The sequence below is a fragment of the Empidonax traillii genome, unplaced genomic scaffold, assembly GCF_003031625.1.
Source record: "Empidonax traillii isolate 1590-97213 ecotype Southwest subspecies unplaced genomic scaffold, ASM303162v1 scaffold292:size1342341, whole genome shotgun sequence".
NCBI classification, from domain to species: domain Eukaryota; kingdom Metazoa; phylum Chordata; class Aves; order Passeriformes; family Tyrannidae; genus Empidonax; species Empidonax traillii.
Window position 1 is genome coordinate 646,117 of NW_020955485.1, and position 18,002 is coordinate 664,118.

The 18,002-nt window shown below is 46.3% G+C and overlaps 1 protein-coding gene across 8 annotated transcripts in view; it reads left to right on the forward strand.

Moving 5' to 3' along the window:
* Positions 1-18,002, forward strand: part of ABCC5 (ATP binding cassette subfamily C member 5) — a 72,716-nt gene that overhangs the window by 46,798 nt on the left and 7,916 nt on the right. For 6 of the 8 annotated variants that reach the window (XR_003571958.1, XM_027890567.1, XM_027890568.1 and 3 more), the window contains 6 exons: positions 202-366; positions 1,050-1,133; positions 14,249-14,389; positions 15,035-15,186; positions 15,607-15,723; positions 16,871-17,106. Coding sequence is in view for 7 of the 8 variants with exons in the window: in XM_027890567.1 (XP_027746368.1) it covers positions 202-366; positions 1,050-1,133; positions 14,249-14,389; positions 15,035-15,186; positions 15,607-15,723; positions 16,871-17,106 (895 nt within the window). In the remaining variant the exon portion in view is untranslated. Of the gene's footprint in view, positions 1-201; positions 367-1,049; positions 2,594-6,973; positions 7,792-14,248; positions 14,390-15,034; positions 15,187-15,606; positions 15,724-16,870; positions 17,107-18,002 lie in introns of those variants that run through there. The other 2 variants (XM_027890574.1, XM_027890573.1) reach the window with 2 other exon arrangements.

Sequence of the window (18,002 nt, forward strand, 5' to 3'; positions counted from 1 at the left end):
CTATAGGGTAATTTTGAAGGCAATTACATCAAGAAAACGGAAAGGGTGTTTGTGAAAATTACCTTTGTGACCACAACTCTGTAAGGATTGCCAGTTGTGACAGCTCTTGGCCACGGCAATTCTGCCCACTCTACGTGTTTTTATGTTTAGGGAGGGAAAGTGTGACTGTGAGTAACAACCAGGATTCTGTGCTGCTTTCAGATATTGATCCTGGATGAAGCAACAGCTGCTATGGACACAGAGACAGACCTACTGATTCAGGAGACCATCAGAGAGGCGTTTGCAGACTGCACTATGTTAACAATTGCCCATCGCCTGCACACGGTACTGGGCTGCGATCGGATCATGGTGCTAACACAAGGACAGGTGAGCAGGAAGGCTTCTGTGGCTGCAGCCCCTGTTGCCTGGTGATGCCATGTGTGCAGGCTGAACTGGGGCAACAGCTAGCATTACAGGGCGGGAAATCCTCTCCAACACAATCAGTTGCTGCTTGATTGTGACAAGATCGAAGAGGGCAAAATATCTTTTTACACTCCAAGAAAGTATCATAGAGTAACAGTCTGTGTTTAAAAGTGTTTTCTAAACTCCATTTGTTTATGTTATTATCCATCTCAGAATTAACCTATATCTCTAGGACTCAGTGGTGGCTTCCCATTACTTTCATAAAGCCTTGTGCCATCAAGCAGGTCTATGACAGATACTTAACCTATTTTCAGGGTTCCATTTGGGAGCCATGAACAGTTAAATTAAGTGCACGAATCGTGGGTAAGACTCCTAAAGGTAGAGAAGGCAAAAGCCCGTAGAATTTGCCTCTGCCAAAGGCACCGGAGGTTGCTTCCTGTGGATTAGTTCCAATGTTTGAGCCAGTCCAAAGCATTCCAGGTTACAGTATGTGTCCATAAACGCACACACTTTCACTGCCTGTTGTCTAATCTAAAGATGAATGCTGTGGTTTTGATTTTTACTACCATGTCACAAGTCCAAGAGGTAAGAATCCATTTTCTGCTGGATTTTACTGACATACTTTACTTGCCTTGTTTTGCTTTCAGGTAGTGGAATTCGACACGCCGTCTGCCCTTCTGGCCAATGAGAACTCGCGCTTCTATGCTATGTTTGCTGCTGCGGAGAACAAGGTTGCTGTCAAGGGCTAAAATTCAGGGCAAAGTCACTTTAATTTTGGAGAGCGACACTCCCTGCCTGTGGCAGGCCAGCTCTTCGTCCTCCTCCTTCTCCTCCAAGCAGATTATTGCCTTTTCATCTTTTAATTTTTAGCACAATGTGTCAAGCCAGAGAGTTTTTAAAACCATGTCAGAAGAACTCTTCATGTTTTTATTATTGTATTTATTCCATATTACTAATTTTTTGTTATTAAATGCACTCTACAAATGGCTCAGGGAGCCATAGTTATAAATGTATCAGAGGCCTATAATGAAGCTTTATACATGTAGCTATATCTATACATATTCTGTATATAGCCTATATTTACAGTGGAAATGTAAGCTGTTTATTTTATATTAAAATAAGCACTGTGTTAATAGCAGTGCATATTCTTTTCTATCATTTTTGTACAGTTTATGGTACCAGAGATCTGGCTTTGTTATCGGACTGTATCAGACACCGTTTTGTCTTTTACAGTTCGCTTTTTCCTAGTGCCAGATTTTCTGTGTGTCTGAGTGAAAGTGAAGCTTTGCAATAGTGTCCTTTATTGTCACATCTTTGTCTAGCGCAGCAGAGAAGAGCTCTGTGGTGTAACTATTGCATTGTAATTTATCAAAGCTATTTGGAGCATCGCTAATGTTCACCACGGCAGCAGCTGCTGCTTCCCATGATGCTTTTCCAAAGCAGGGTTTTTAGTGATCCGAGTGGAGAACCACTCCTGGGTCATGTTAAGGCCTTGTATTTTCTCAGTGTCCTGACACAGTATTTCTTACTGTATCAGCAGAGTTTATTTTAATGCAAGCAAGCTCAAGCTCTTCCTGCTTCGCTGATCTAACACAACCAAAATCTAACTGTTCGTGGAATGATCTGTAACAAAATAATCATAAGGTTCAAATCATGCCCTGTGTGCTAGCAGGAAAGCCTTTCTAGAGTTGCTTCAGCTGACTGACTCCTTTACCTTGAAGCTGCTAACACTCCTCAGAGGTTTAGGTTGGCTTTCACTGGCATGGGTAACACTAACTCTTTGTTCTGCTCACTTATACTAAGATTAAACAACATCAATATTTCCTGTTCCTTTATTGCACACTTGTTAAGGAAGCAGTCCTTGACCCCACGTCTTCTGGAACCTTAAACAGGTTCTGTTGATCAGGATGTAACACTGGTGTAGGACATGGTTTTCTTACTGTAAATGACCTACCTCAGGTTACTGGGTCCTGCGTAGTGCATTGCCATGATCACTGTACACCATCCCCATTTTTGGGACCTGTGGCCCAGGGGGACACGGTCGCTCCTATAATAGCCGTGACTTATTGAATGGTCAGCGTTGCATGTCTTTGTCAACTTGGACATTTTGTAGCCTTAGCATGTTTGCAAAATGTCTCATTGAGGCAGAAATCTGAAAAGTAAATAAAACTATTTTGGGTTTTGTAAATTTTATTGGCTTAAGTGGTTTGTTTTGAACACATAAATGATTTCTCACCTTTTTGAACCCTGGGGGACAGGTTTGCAGGCTGTTTTTTGTTTTGTTTTGTTTTTTTTTCTGGTCATACACCATGGTTTGATCTTACTTCAGAGTAGAGTTGTTTCTTTAAAAGTGTAGTGGGTGATTTTTCTGCCCTCCAGCATGAGAATGGCTTGCAATACTTGTATGTTGAGTAGTACAGGGAGTAATAATTTATAGTGCAAGTTTTTTAGGCCAAGTAGAAGGACTGAGGTCAGATGGAATCAGAAGATCCTTCTTGGGCTAAGATTTTCTATTTTCTTTACTTGCAAATGGTACTGTTTATAGTGTCACATTTCTGCAGTCACAGTAACAAGCATTTCTACCTACCAATACCACAGGCAAATTGAGGCTTTAACAGTTTGGAATGTAGCTTGAAGAGAGCACAAAAACATCATTTGTTGTGATTGTTCCTAACTCTTGTCCTAAGCAAGAATTAACTGGCACAGACCTTACCCTGCTCACAGTTTACCCCATGAACTTCAGGATTTCCCTTGAAGGAAATGGGTTAATATACTTAGTTCTTGAGTGCTGATGGTGTCAGTGTGTGGCTTCGTTTTGCAGCTAAGGCTGAGCTAATGGCAGTCTGGGCAGAAGGGGAGCCATCCTGATCTTATCCTCCTTCTTCTTCCAGGCTGGGAGTTCCTCCTCCTTTCCCGATGCAGGAGTGTCTCTTGTGTGGTCCAGCAGTGACCCAGTTCAGAAAGCTAAGTTGCAGAAAGTTCACCCTCCAAAAGCAGGAATGCTGTACAAAGAAGGAGACAGGAAGGCTCAGCTGGAAGGGAGGTGAAGTGGGGCTGCTCTTTTCAGTAGGTGCTGACTGTAACGGTAGCATAGGTATGAGAGGAAACCGTGCTCAGCATTCTCTGCACCCAACTGCTGCTTCCCAGTCATGCTCTCCTAAAGAGCTGAATCTTTCCTGCTGCTTTGGTGAGCTGGCATAGCTCAACAAGGTGTCAAGCAAGGACCTGTGATGGAGCAGGTGGACAGCAGGGATTAGCTCAACCATTTTGTTAAACCTTGGCTACAGCACTGTTATTTTGGAATTAAAGACAGAGACTGCCAGAGGGAAATGTTCTTTCTGTTGTAATCACTTCTCTGCTTCACTTGGTACTTGTCTCATAGACTTACTGAAGTACTGCTGTTCACATGGGCAGCTGTAATTTTTTTACTGGCTTTCATCCTGAATCACAGGAGCAAGTTGAGGCCTGGCCTGGGGCCCTGTCACTGAAGTGGAAGGAAGAAACATCAGTATTTATAAATGAGACTGAAACGTCTGTATCTTTGAAGCATTCTTAAAGAGGCTGATGATGATGATTGAAATTTTCAGGAATTGGATTCTGCTGTAGAATTTATAGTGTGTTATCCCAGAGAAGACTTCATCCTATGCAGCATAGAACAAGACATGGGGATTGGGACAGACTTTCCTTAGAGATCCAACCCAAAATAGCATGGAGATAGCACATGCTTCTGTTGTGGTTTAATCCCAGCTGGCAACTAAGCCCCACACAGTCCTGTGGGGTAGGGGAGAGAATCAGAAGGGTAAAAATTAGAAAACTTGAGAGTTGAGATCCAGACAAGTTATCAGGGAAAGCAAAATCCATGCAAGCAAAGCAAAACAAGGCCTTCATTCTCCACTTACCTCAGACCTGCAGGTGTTCAGCCATGTCCAGGAAAGCAGGATCCTTCACGTGTAATGGTGACTTGGGAAAACAGACACATCACTCTGAATGTCCCCTCCTTCATCTTTCTTTCCTAGCTTTTATGATGCTATGTGGAATACCCTTTGATCAGTTGGGGTCACCTGTCCCTGCTGTGTGTCCCCATCTACCTCCTTGAGCACCCTCAGCCTCCTTGCTGGTGGGGTGGGGTGGGGAGCAGAAATGGCCTTGGCTCTGTGCAAGCACTGCTCAGCAACAGCTTCAACATCCCTGAATTATCAACGCTGTTTTCAGCACAAACCCAAAACGCAGCCTGATACCAGCTACTGTGAAGAAAATTCACTCAACCCCAAGCCAAAACCAACACACATTACAGCTAAGGCTCTGGCTCAAGACCAGCAGGTGTGCAAGTGTAAAGAGATTTGACTGGGATAACTGGTTGCTGTATTGTTCTCTGTAATTTAAATTGCATCAGTTTTGCTTATTTTGTCCAAATGCAGCGAGTGCAGCCAATCCTGATTCATTATCATAAGCTTAGAGCCTCTTCAAGAGAATGTGTTCCTGCTCATCTCATCTGTCTGATGAGTGGAAACATTGTACTTGCTTGGGACTTCAGTCAACACACAGGTAGGATTCTTCTAAAATTTCCCAGTGGAGTTAATGTGCAGTGAGACTGATGTCACGCTTGTAGCAAGCGTGAGCAAGCGTGGGTAGAGCCCCTCTCAAATCTTCGTTCGCGAAGCCTAGCCATGATGATGATGAGACTGATGTAATTAAGCCCAGAATCAGTCCCTGAAGTTGTACTGGCTTGAACACTGGAGGAGACTTCACCCTTACCTGGGGTGAAAGTTGTACAGGGTCAGATCCTGAGGCTGCCGGGGCTGTGCTCTGCACATCACCTAGTCTCGGTACATCACTGAAAACGATATTTGAGAAAGGCAAGTTTTTTCAGAAGGTAAGTGGTGTGAGCAAGAGATGGTGTCAGAAGGATAAACGCAGGACATCTGATTTATTAGAGGATGTGGAGAGCAAAGACAGCAGGACAAAACATTTCTCTTAGTTACAAAGGGGATTGTAAAGACAAAATTTCTTTCTGAAGGTGCTTTGAAAGAACACTGAGAAGGTACAGGGTGGCTGTACTATCTTCAGTAACTGAAGAGCCTCCCTGAGTGCTATTGTTGTTATTTTTTGCTGTAGCATGTGTTCTACTATATATAAGTGATTACTCAAAGGTTTTCTTTAGCTTCAGGTCTGTCTAGGGTGATACTGTGATTTGTTTCACCCTTGTTTCAGCCGGTGACCGCAGCCACATTGTGCTGAGGCCGCAGTTTCTGACTCCAGCATCACAACACAGTGGAAGCTCAACTGGAATTTGGTGCAGATGCTGTTGTTAGTGCAAGGCTTGGGAGGCTTTTAGAATGTACCGCTACGGGTTCAGTAAAGCCACAACCATGTAAAAAATGTTCTCGTGTCATCTAAAGTATGTGCCTTGGAGCCTCATCAGGCAGCTGAGGTGTAGGCAAAGTGTAACAGTGAAAATTAGAGTGAAAATAACTTACAGAAGTGTCACCACATGGGGCTGATTTCCCGTACATGGCTCCTGGGCTGTGGGGAGTTCAAATCACAGTTACTTGCAGCACCTTCCTCCCAGCTTGCTGACTCCTGCTGTTGCCATGCAGAAAAACAAGCGACGTACAAAGCTGATAGTTCTGTGGTTTCTGTCTTTCCCGATTTAGGAAGGCAGCAGTGGATGGTGTGTGATTGATTGCCTCAAGGGTTTGGGGAAGAGGAATACATTAACTGTGAGCTGGGCTCTGGGGGCAGTTTGGAGTGCGATTTGGAGGCAGGCAACGATGGGAGGGAAGAGATTTTAAAAAAGAGTGTGTATGGGGTGCAGGGAGAAGGGAGGCTTTTTAGTGTTAGCCTGAGAGCTACATGTGGGGGTGCGACCAGAATCGAGAAGGCCAAAATAGGTACCGGTGGGATGAGGGTACAAGGATCAGCCCGGCTAGGAGCCGTAGTGTGGAGCGCTTAGGGGTGTTTGTCGTGGAGCTGGCAAGGGAGATGGTGAAAATGAAGAGTTCAGGCGGGGAGGAGGGGGCAGAGCCGGCTGTGAGGGCACAGGAGTGACCTGAGCGGGGCACTGCGGCCGTGCCAAGGGCCGTCCCCACAGCAGGAGCGCTGCGTGGCCGGGGAGGCGGCGGGGTCTGGGCGGTGTGGGGAGAGCAGGGGAGCTCCGCGTGGGTCGGTGTGGGGGCGTGCGCGATGAACAGGGGGCACGGCTGGACGGAGCCGCGGGTCCGCAGGCGTAGGCCTGGCTGGGCATGCAGCGCCCACACGTGTGGATGGATGAAGGGGTGTGTGGATGGATGAAGGGGTGTGTGGATGGATGAAGGGGTGTGTGGATGGATGAAGGGGTGTGTGGATGGTGCCAGGGCAGGCACAGCCCGAGGCAGGGCGGGCGGGCGCGGTGAGGGCGCTGTGGGGGCGGGGCGGGTGCGCGCGCAGCCGGCGGGCGGGGCGGGGCCGCCCCCGAGCGCCCCCCGGCGCCCCCGTAGCGCCCCCCGGCGGCCGCGCCCGCCGCTGCCGTCCGGGCCAGGGCCCTGCGCTCTCCCGGCCGGTCCTTTCCGCCTCCCCCTCCCCGCCCCGGCCGCTCCGGCCGCCGGGGCCTCCCTCCTCCCTGCCCGCCCATGGATTTCACATAGCAGCCGCCGCCTCCGCCGCCGCCTCCTCCTCCGCCTCCTCCGCCGCCGCTCCATGGCGGCTCCGGCTCCGCGGCCGCCCGGCCTGTGCTGCTGCCGCAAGGGCTCCGCGGCCGGGCCGGAGGCGCCACCGGCCCCGCCGCCTCCTCCCGAGCCGCCGCCGGACGTGGCGTCGGCGTCCAGCTCGCAGCTCTTCAGCCTGCGGCACCTGCACCTGGGGCTGGAGCTGCGGCCCGAGGCGCGGGCGCTGGCGGGCTGCCTGGTGCTGGAGCTCTGCGCGCTGCGCCCGCAGCCCCGCGCCCTGGTGCTGGACGTGCACCCGGCGCTTCGCGTCCTCTCGGCCGCCTTCCGCCGCGCCGCCGCCGGGGAAGCGCCCTGCGCCTTCGCCTTCTCGCCCGCCGAGGCCGCCGCCGCCCCGGCCCCGCCGCCCCCGCCGCCCTGCCCGCCGCCGCCGCCGCCCTGCGCGCCGCCCTGCGCCGCCAGCCCGCCCGCCACCGCCACCTTCCTCTCGGCACCCTGCATCGCCGCCGGGCCGCTGCCCCCCGCCGCCCCCTCGGCGGACCCGTCCGCCGGACCCCCGCCCGCTACCGAGCCGCCGCCGCCGCTGCCCCTCTTCGCCCAGCCGCCCTGCTCCGCCTGCCCGCTCGGCTTCAGGGTGGACCCGTTCACCGACTACGGCTCGTCCCTCACCGTCTCCCTGCCCGCCGCCCTCCAGCCGCACCAGCCCTTCCAGATCATCGTCCGCTACACCACGGCCGATGGTCCCGCCGTGAGTACTGGGGGGTGGTAATGTGGGAAACGGGGTCCCGGAGTGTCTGGCGGAGCTCTCCCGTGCCAGCCGTGCCTGTCGTGCATCTTTGCTCCTGTTGTGGGTGACCGTCGGGGAAGCGCCCCGGCCCCGCAGCGAAGGCGTCGGGAGGTATCTCACTGACAGCCCCTCTGTTGCTGTCCCCGTCCCCCATGGCCTGGCAGTGCCTGCCCGCTCGGCAGCAGCATCTGTCCCTGCCCGCAGGGGCACTCGGCGGTGCCAGCCCCCGCCCGCAGTCCCCCGCCGCACTCAGCGGGCGATGCTTGTACCAACCCAGTCGCTCTTCCTCCTGCCTTCCCCCATCTCTGTGGCCCCCAAGCCTGTTCATCCGCCACCACAATAGTAATTTAAAAGTTTTTTGTCCTTTAAGGGCACTGCAGTTGTTGGCGAGGAGAGTGACAATTTGAGAACTCTCGCCTCTACTCAGTTCTTCAGGACGAGTTATGTCATCCACAATGCAGGAGTTTCCCTGGGGGTTTTGCCAGGCGCTTAAAAAATCAGGCCTTGCGCACCCAGGCTGACGTTCCAAAGAGCTGTGGTCAGGAGCTTTGAGAAGAACAGGGTGATTCCACATGTTCCTACAAGTTATCTGCTGGAAAAAAGGGATGAGAAATGGCCCAAAACACACATTTGGATGTGGCCATGGAGGTGCTTCCACATGTTGGTTGATTCAAAGCTTTTGTCAGTGAGATACTTTGTAAATTCTGTCACTTTTTTTAAACCCCTGGTGTTTAGAAGCAGTTTGTTCCTGGCCTTCTAGGTGCTGCCTAGCAGATCTTGTGCTTTTAAGAAGTTATGACAGGGAAAATATGAAGTTATTGCTGGAACAGTGGTCATTTTAGTTACTGTACGGTCAGTTCAGGTTGGGAACTAAACTGATGTGATTTTCATTATGTGCTTCATGAATCTATTTGCAAAAGGAACGTTTCTCTGAGAGTATTGCAGCTTTGCTGCCTCTGTCTTGCCTAAAGGAATCGACTCAGCCCACCAGTTTATTGTTGCTGTTGCACTGGTCAAAATCAGTAAATGTGTGGATCTATTTGACTGTTACAAGGTATTTAACAAGAGCAGGAATTGAACATAACAGTTTCTTGCAAAACAGCCCGACAGCAAGTAAAGAGTAGGCTCTTCTTTGAGATAGGGAAGTGTTGCTAAAGAGAATGAGTTTGCTGGATGTTTTTTAACCCTGCATTGAAGCTCACGAAATTAATTTCATCCTCAGAATCATCTGGGTAGTCTTAATACATTGGCTCACTTGTAACAGTGAGTTGCACGTGAAGGTTTTTATTGACAGAAGTTTCCTGGGGTCATATGGTAACTTTTTAATGTTTTAGTCCTTCCCTTAAAGTGTAAAAATGAAGTAAGATTCTGGCACTTTTTGTTCCATTTCACCTCTGGAACTCCTGGTTTTAGCATTTCCTTGTACAATGCTCTTCCGTGTAGCCCACAGTGAGTTCAGAAGATTCCGTTCTTTATTTTTTTTCCCCAAGGCTTGTGAAGAAACCTGTTTCTTTGCCCACTCTTTCTACCTTGTCTGTAGTGAGAAAGCTTTAAAGCTAATTTGGCATTGCTGTGTGCAATCATTCTCAGTCTGGCTGAGCCAGACCTCCTGAAGTACACGATAACACGCTTTCCTCCTCTCGAACAAATTGTTTTATTTTAGGCTGGCCTGTGCTTACCTCTGGTTTTTGCTCAGCCCTGTTGCCAAAGGGGCAGCCTGTCCTGCTGAGTCTGTGGAGAAATGATCTCAGAAGTAGTGCAGTACTCATCTGAGTCTTGGGAATGACCTGAAAACCACTGGAAGGTGCTGGGCACTGATTGATGTGATGTCCATTTAGTCTCACCTTGCATTAGGGTGTTGCCTCCTTAGCCCCACACACTGTCCCATGTGGATGTGCCATATCTGAGGATGCTGAGAGCAGAGAATTTCTTCCATTCCCTCTATTGTTGTCTTTCTCCCTCTGGATCAGAGGTGAACTAGCTATTCTTTATCCTGTCTTCTGAAGTCTTTATTGTGCCTTTAACAGCGTGTATTGCTTCAGTTGAAATAAAGCTGCAAGGACTCATGTCAAAAGATTATTGATGGTCAGAGTCAGGGGCATGCACTGCCCTTCCCGAGTGATACTGGAAAGCAGAAGCAGGCATGCTCACTGACAGGAATCCTACCGTGTTTGCTCGCTCACTGTTTTAGGTTTTGGCTGGCAAAATATTTGTCCTCGAGTAGCACCTGTTCTAGCCCTTCATGTTCAGTATGCTGAACTATTTTTTTTGGATCCAGAGTGATTTGGTGCTATTGTAGTGCTCTCTGTCATTGCTGTTTTCTAGCCCAGTGTTGCACTTCAGCAGGGAAGAATAATCCATATGTGTATAAGGGTGAACTTGTTTATATTTGTGTCTTGTACAAATCCTGTCAGTTTCTTTTCTCTGTGTCACTTTACAGTGTTAGACCTCTCTCTTCTAGGAGCTCTGTTTTCTTTGGCCATTCTAGGAATATATTCTCCTTAGGTCAGAGTTTATTTTCTGTGGGACCCTTAACATACTTATGGGACCTATAAAACAGTAAATTCATGTTACAGTGTAGGTTAATGTGTTGGCAGTAAGATCAGCAGCAGAGATAGCGGAGTGTTTAAAATTGGAAACCTTTTGTCTTGATATACTTGGTTTGAGCCATCTGGATATGTTATTCGACTGTCCCATTATTTCTCGTGTGGAAGAAGGAGCCAAGATCTTTGGTTGTTTGATGGACATTGAGAGACAGCTGAGAGACTAAATCTGCCTTTCACAGAGCATTCCAGCTCCCTGTGCTGTTAGGAAACCATATGCTTGATACATCACCAGTTCCCATCAGAGGCAAGACTGTCATCATCATTGTGTATCTCTCACAGTGTGGGCTGAAGGCACACACTGATCAGGTGTGTCAGGGACTGCAGTTCTGCTCTTCCTCCCCTCTTTTTCCCTCACCCCTCAAGTAATACCCTTGCATGATATTTTCCTTTTTTTTTTTTTTTTTCCCCTAGAGAGAAAAATTTACGCCTCTCTCTTGCCCACTGTGTCACACTTCTGATTTGGCAGTGCACATCTTAACATCAGTGCTATTTTCTTTCCTTTAATGCAAATCCTGCTCTGTGTTCTGGTATAAAAAATGATGGCATTTCCTCATCTTCAGGATTTAGCAAAAAGGACAGCCTTCTTTGCAGTGCTGGAAACTTCCCAGTTGTTTGGATTTGTCCCGATTCCTCAGTCCCCCTACAGTGATTTGCTGCCCAGGTGTGCCTTGCTCCTGTCACATGATCTGCATCTCAGGTGTTTGGTTTACTTTGTCATCAGATGGAGTGGTTTGTTTGTCTAGAACAGAAGCTGTGGCGTGGCAGCTCTTCCTGGGACCTTCATCAATAACACATGTAGAAACATGGAGAGATTTAAAACTGAAAGAGGCTTAGCTAATTACCTTCGTCATTTGCCAGATTTGGGTAAAAGATTATGATCTAAGTCAATAAGAATTATACTCTTGGCAGGTGTCTTATAAAGTGGGAGCTTCTTGCAGTATGTGGGCAGGGTGAAGCCTGGGCTGCCCAAAGCCTCTGTTCAGCAGAGAAACCATGCAGCAGGGTTTTTTTTTTGCTTGAAATGCATCACAGAACAGCTTTAATGTGTGAAACAGCTTTCCTGTATACGTGGAAAGCTAGATAAAAAGGAAGTGCATTATGATGATGTCATGTGTATTTCCCAAGAGAAGCGCAGGAGGGATTTGGATGTGGAGTAGATGATACAGCCTCAAATGCCACTCTGTCTCTGTGCAGGGCTCCACCGCCTGCCCCAGCAGCACCCTGTGCCTCACACTCCTTTCTGGGATGCTGCTTATACTCATTTTCCCCAGCCCGTAGCCCTGCCTCTGTCCGGTGGCATAGCCTGGTCTATTTATATTACAGATCTATTTATATTGTTTCAGGATAACTTTCATCATTGTTCCAAGTGCCTCTGGAAAGAGAGACAGAGGCTTGCCATGTAGCTGCAGACATTAGAAAACAGGGGAAAAAAATACTTCATCCTCTGCAAATGTTTTCCCTCTTGGCTTGTGGGACTGGTGCTTCATTTAACTTCAACCAAATGTCAAATAAAGGGGGACTGGTTGAAAAGAAATTGTCCTTAATTTATGGAGTTTCTTGTAAACAAGAATCGGCTCTCAGTTTCCCTCCCCTTCCTGCTTATGTTTTCCTCCTGCCCTGCTCAGGGTGAACTTCCCCTTATCTCTCTGCTCTAAAGACATCGTCTGTCAGTCCTTTTTCCTTCCTACTCAAGTGTTGCAACTTAGGTCTGGTGGTGCCTTATCTTTCTGTTTTCTTTGTTAGCCTTTTCTGTCTCTCAAAAAGCAAAGGAAACCGAACATTTTGAGGATGAGTGTCTTCAGGGCCAATGATACATAAGTCAGACTTTGTGACACAAGCACAAAGGTGCGGATCAGAGGAGTGCTTTTAACAGCTGGCATTTGGGCAGATCTTTAAAATTTAATTTCTGAGTCTCCTCCCTGGATCATTAGAAAGCTACTTCTCTGGCTTAAAACACAACACTTGCATTTTTTTGTGAATGTATGATCTGGGTGGAAGCTATTAGTTTCAAACTGTAGGGTTTAATGAGACATATGTCCCCAAATGCCTTCTGGAATAGTTGTCTCCAGTTTCACAATGTCTCTTTGCAGAGACAGTATTCATTGCTGTGAAATGCAGGTATCCATGGAGTGGAAATCTGTAGCTATGTAGTGTCCCCGGGCTGCAACCCAGGAGTGTGGGCAGTGCTGTGCTGAAATGCAGCACGTGGATGTGAACAGTGGCACAGCCTGAGCCCTCGTGCTGTGAGCAGACAGGCCTCCTCAGAAGTCCTGCTTTAAGCATGTTTCTGGCCCTGGAGGCTCAAACAGAAGAGAGTAATCTTAAACCAAATTTTAAGATAAGAATGCTGATCTGAGATTAATTTTACATCTACTTAGAGGTTTTTAATTTTGTGATACCTCCCACCTAAAAATACCCAAACGTTTTCCAGTGGAAGTGTGAGCCTCCATGTGAACAACTGGAAGCTGCTGACAGTGTGTCTGTCTCCTGCCCTTACCCTTCACTGATCCCCAGGGGTGCTGCTGCAGTGGATGGTTTGGGAGAGGAGTACACTGACAGCTGAGGAAAAAGGTTTAAAGTCAAGGGAAGAAGATAATGAAGAGTAACCTTATAGGACAGAAGAGAGAGAAAACTATAACATCCAAGAAGACATGTTAACTAGGAGACAGAGTTGTAATATGTTGTTAAAACATGAGCAGACTTAGTACTCAGATTTCTCTTCTGTGTTTCATTGCTTCCTCTTGAGGACCAGAACTGGTGTCTGCACTAACTGCTATTCCCTGATTTCAGATTTATTGGTTGCTTTGATCTAAGAATTCAGCAGACTCAGAAGTTTTATTCCTTGTGCTTGACTGTTCCCAAGACTTCCAGTGGTTCCATTTTTATTGCAAGTTTCACAATATTTGATATTTTCCATTAAAGTTCAGCTCCAGAGTTCTAGGATTACAAGAAAATCCTTATTTAAAATTGCTCCGACACTTCAAAGTTGGAGGCAGGGAGCATGTGAAAGCACAAACTTTGAAACAGAAAAAACAAAAGGCAAATAATAGCATTTTTTTCTTATTATTCTTAATCTGTTATTATTTGCTGAGGGTCTGACTTGTGATTTACTTGCTGTTTGGTACTGAAAATTGACATGTTCAGTCTTGTGTTTTGTTGGTTTTTGCTTCTGTGACCACCCAAAATCTCCTTATCTATTCTGTAAAAAAGGGCCTCCAGTGTCCTTGACCAGATGTTTCTTACATATACCGACTTTTTTGCGTAGTGTCAAAATGTTTGATGCCTCAGCCAGGAGGGCAGTGTCAGGGTCACAGATAATGTTGTGTACACTGTTCAGCCTCAGGGTTTTTTAGTTTGTGGATTTGGGTTTGTTTTGGGTGTTTTTTTTTTTTTTCCCCAGCTTGTGTTATCTAACACCTTCCACTCCTGTTCATGTTGAGTTATAAACATGAAGATATCCAGAGTATTCCCTCTGAGAAGAAGGTTGTGTGGATGTTTGTAAGGAACTTGCTATTAACCAAGCATATTGACACAACAGAAATAGTGAATGCTGGAAGTCACTATGCAGGGTGTCACCACTCAGTGGTCAGGCAGTAAGAAATTCCTGTGAGCAGTCCCAGCAAATAAACAGGAGTAGAAAGATGTATTGTTAGAGATGGAAATGTGCCCCGTGCCAGGTATTCATCTGGGGAGCCAAACAGCAGAGGTGGTGCTTCTCCCCCACAATCCTCTCGATTTCAGGTTTAGGTTTTGGCAGTTCATCCCTGTGTTGTCTCTTTCCCTCACCTCTTCTTCACGTTGTGTTTCAACAGATCTGGTGGCTGGATCCAGAGCTGACGTATGGCAATGCCAAGCCATTTGTCTTCACGCAGGGCCACTCGGTGTGTAACCGCTCCTTCTTCCCTTGCTTTGACACCCCTGCAGTGAAATGCACCTACTCAGCTACTGTCAAGGTAAGGGACTGAATGCCTGGGAATGGAGCTCTCAGTTGCTGTTCACTTGTGAAAGCACAGTTACGTGATGTATGTACACATGATAAAAGTATTAATTGTGATTCAGATTTATGAAAAATACTGCATGTTTTAGGTCCCATTCTGGTTCTTGGGCCAGAATCGGGGTAGTGCCACAAAGGTAACTCTGCTGCCTATCACACTTGGGTCTTGCCTCCCCTGTGCTTAATGCTGAAAGAGTAATTGTGAAATGGATAGTATGAGAGAGAGTTTGGCTGGTTGTTTCCAGTAGTGGTTATTGATGATAATACTCAACTGTGTTTTACCAATTCTTGAAAGGAAAAAACAAAGTTTTTTGAAAGCAGTATCAAATAATGTTGCATCTCGTATAGGTGCAATAATTTGATACGTGGGTGCTTTTAGGGCAGCTGGCATATAGGAGGAGTAATATTTTTGGTTGGTATGTTTTCATGGGCTGGGCGGGTTGTGGTATAAAAACCTCACAGAAGTCTTATGTTCTGTGTTATCTAAACTGATTGTTTTTAATGCACATCCTCAGACACAGATGAAAATAGACAAGAGATCTGTGGTGTAGTCATTCAGCTGTGATCATCTGGTGAGTTGATATGTATGATGTTGGTCTTGCAGGCTCCAGCAGGCATACAGGTGTTGATGAGTGCCACCCAAAGTTCCTACCTAGAAGAAGAAGGTGTATATCAGTTTTACATGGAATATCCAGTTCCTGCCTACTTAGTGGCCTTGGTGGCAGGAGACCTTATACATGCAGACATAGGTCCAAGGTAAGGTTTGCAGCGAGTTGATTCTGTGTTTTGTGTCTCTGTACAGTGCTTTGTGCTGTAAGTACTAATGACATTGAGTCAGTGATATTGAACAGTTGGGTCCCTGAGCTGTGAGTGTTGAGAGAGTTTGAGGTGTAGTTGGGTGTAAAGAAATTCATGGCGCTGTACTGGCAAAGATATATTCCTCTTTCATAAATGCTGCCTATTGTCCCCTGCACTCATTACAGCTGTTTTCTTGTTGCCTTATTGATCTTTGGTTACCTCTTGCCATGGAGCGTTAGCCGAGGAGGGCCCGAGTCTGATGAGAGGCCTCCTCTCACTATTACCATACATGGAAGTGTGGTGAGCAGTCAGAGGTTTTTTTCCAAGAGATAATTCAGTTTGCTGAAGTATCACCTGATGTTTTCTGTTTTCTGACAGGAGCAGAGTGTGGGCAGAGCCTTGCCTGCTGCCAACAGCCATCAGCAAGCTTTCTGGCATTGTTGAACGCTGGTTGACTGCTGCAGAGAGCCTGTATGGCCCCTATATATGGGGAAGGTGAGTTTGATCAGTCTCTCAGGAATGTATAAAGGGAATAAAATAAAACAATATTGAGAAATGATCATGCTTTATCCCTATGCAATAGCAAGGCAAATGAGCATTTCAACTGACAATTGTAGCAATGGAAATAAAATCCAGGGTTTTGTCTCCACAAGTGGCAGGGAGGACCATGAAGGCACAGACGTGTTTTACCTGGTTTATGGGTTAGAACTGGAGGTTTCTAAACAGTGGGTCTTTCCTAAGGAGTGAAGATGTTTTGTGATGCAAGTCCAGCACTGGGCCAGACACCATTTAAAATGTACGGCTGTTTTATTTTTCTTATTTATTTCTGCATGTGGCACTTGAGATATATTTATTGTGGTAGGCCTTGAAGATACTGAAAATCTCAGTACAGACTCATTGAGAATTCAAGTCTCCAAAACCAACATTAATACTTCTTGAATTAAGCTTGACTATGTATTAACGAAAAAAAGTTTTTAAGAGAATAGTTTCATTCTCTGGATGGGAGAAAATGTTTATAAAGGCTTCCTATATGTCTTTGCTAAAGTTAAGCAGGAAGATCATGTTGTTGTTAACTTACAAAATGTTGCTTGAAGTATTCTGACAAAATTGCCCAGTGTGCCAGTGCTAATCATTGGTAGAGAAATTTAGAAAACAAACCAAATATTATTGTTGTGTTCTGAAGCAGACAGATCAGAGTTATTTTGCTGACACTGCATGTAGACCAAATCAGTTAATTCATTGATAGCTTCCCAGTCTCTCTCTTTCCAGGCCTCTGGAGACTCAACACTGTGTTACACTACTGTATATAGTGTAAACTTAGTGGTTCTGGCTCTCAGATACACAGCTTGTGATGGGTTTGTGTGTGTGAAGGGAGCAAGGGGCTTTTGGGAAGTGCTGGATCTGCTGCACGTGAAAGGACTGTCAGGTCTTTATGTTCAAATGTGAGAAAGTCCTTGGCCAACAGAATAAGTACTTGATTCCCTGATCAGAAGAATTAGGCACGCTGGTCTAGAAAGTTTGTTCATGAAGTCATATAAAGGCCTCAGATGAGCTTTCCTACAGAAAGAAAAATGTTACTGCGTGTCTTCTGAAGTAGCTATAGTTTACTTACCTCCTCTCTCTCCTCTCTCCCTCATTTTAGATATGACATTGTTTTTCTTCCTCCATCCTTCCCTATTGTTGCCATGGAAAACCCATGCCTGACCTTCATCATCTCTTCCATTCTGGAGAGCGATGAGTTTTTGATCATTGACGTCATCCACGAGGTTGCCCACAGCTGGTTTGGAAACGCAGTCACCAACGCCACCTGGGAGGAGATGTGGCTGAGCGAGGGCCTGGCCACCTACGCGCAGCGCCGGATCACCACGGAGACCTACGGTACAGCTGCAGAAACCTGTCTCCTTACCTACACCTGACCACAGCAGAGTTGGCTGCACTGGCATATTTGCCTTGGAAACTCAAAAGTCTGTAGGGAGCTGCTTTCAGTTTTTATTTATTTATTTATTTATTTATTTATTTATTTATTTATTTATTTATTTATTTATTTATTTATAGAACACACACCCTCACACAGCCACAAACTTTGCATTGAACACTTTAAATGCTTAGAGTTGGAATGTTGTCTTCGTTTTGGGTGGAATCAATACCTGATATGGTAACAGGGGCCTTGAGTGAGGTGTATTATTAGCACAGTGTTTAGGGACTTTGGAACTACTGTTGGGTACCAGGCAGGTGTTCATATGTCAGAGCAAGGTGAGCAGAAGATACTTCGAGAAAGATGTAAGGAATCCTATTAGGGTTATGTTGTGAAATAACTGTCCACTGAACAAATGCCCTTCTAATCCTGATCAGTTAGTAGGTACCTGCTGTTAGAATGAACGATGGCAACAGCACCAAAAAAAAAGCATACATTTATGTGGCTGTCTGTTTATCTGCTGGAGGCTTCCTGCAGGACTGTACTGCCCTGCCTTTGCTTATGTCAGTGAATTTCACAGGCCAGTTGTTGATGCTGCCTTTAGAATATATAAGTAGTAAATCATTCCTCTTGCTTTTAAGTTTAATTGGCATTTTACTGAAGCGAATAATGGGAGTATATGCTTTTCTAGTTTGTCCTGTTATGTTCTTAAAAGCCAGTTCCATGTGTGTTTACAGCAGACGTGTAAGAATAATCTTGGAAAAATTACTGGAAATCTTGGCAGTGAGAGTGGTTAGAAGATTGCTTTTGTTTTTATTCATGTATATTGTTTTTGGAGATGAACTGATAATAATTACGT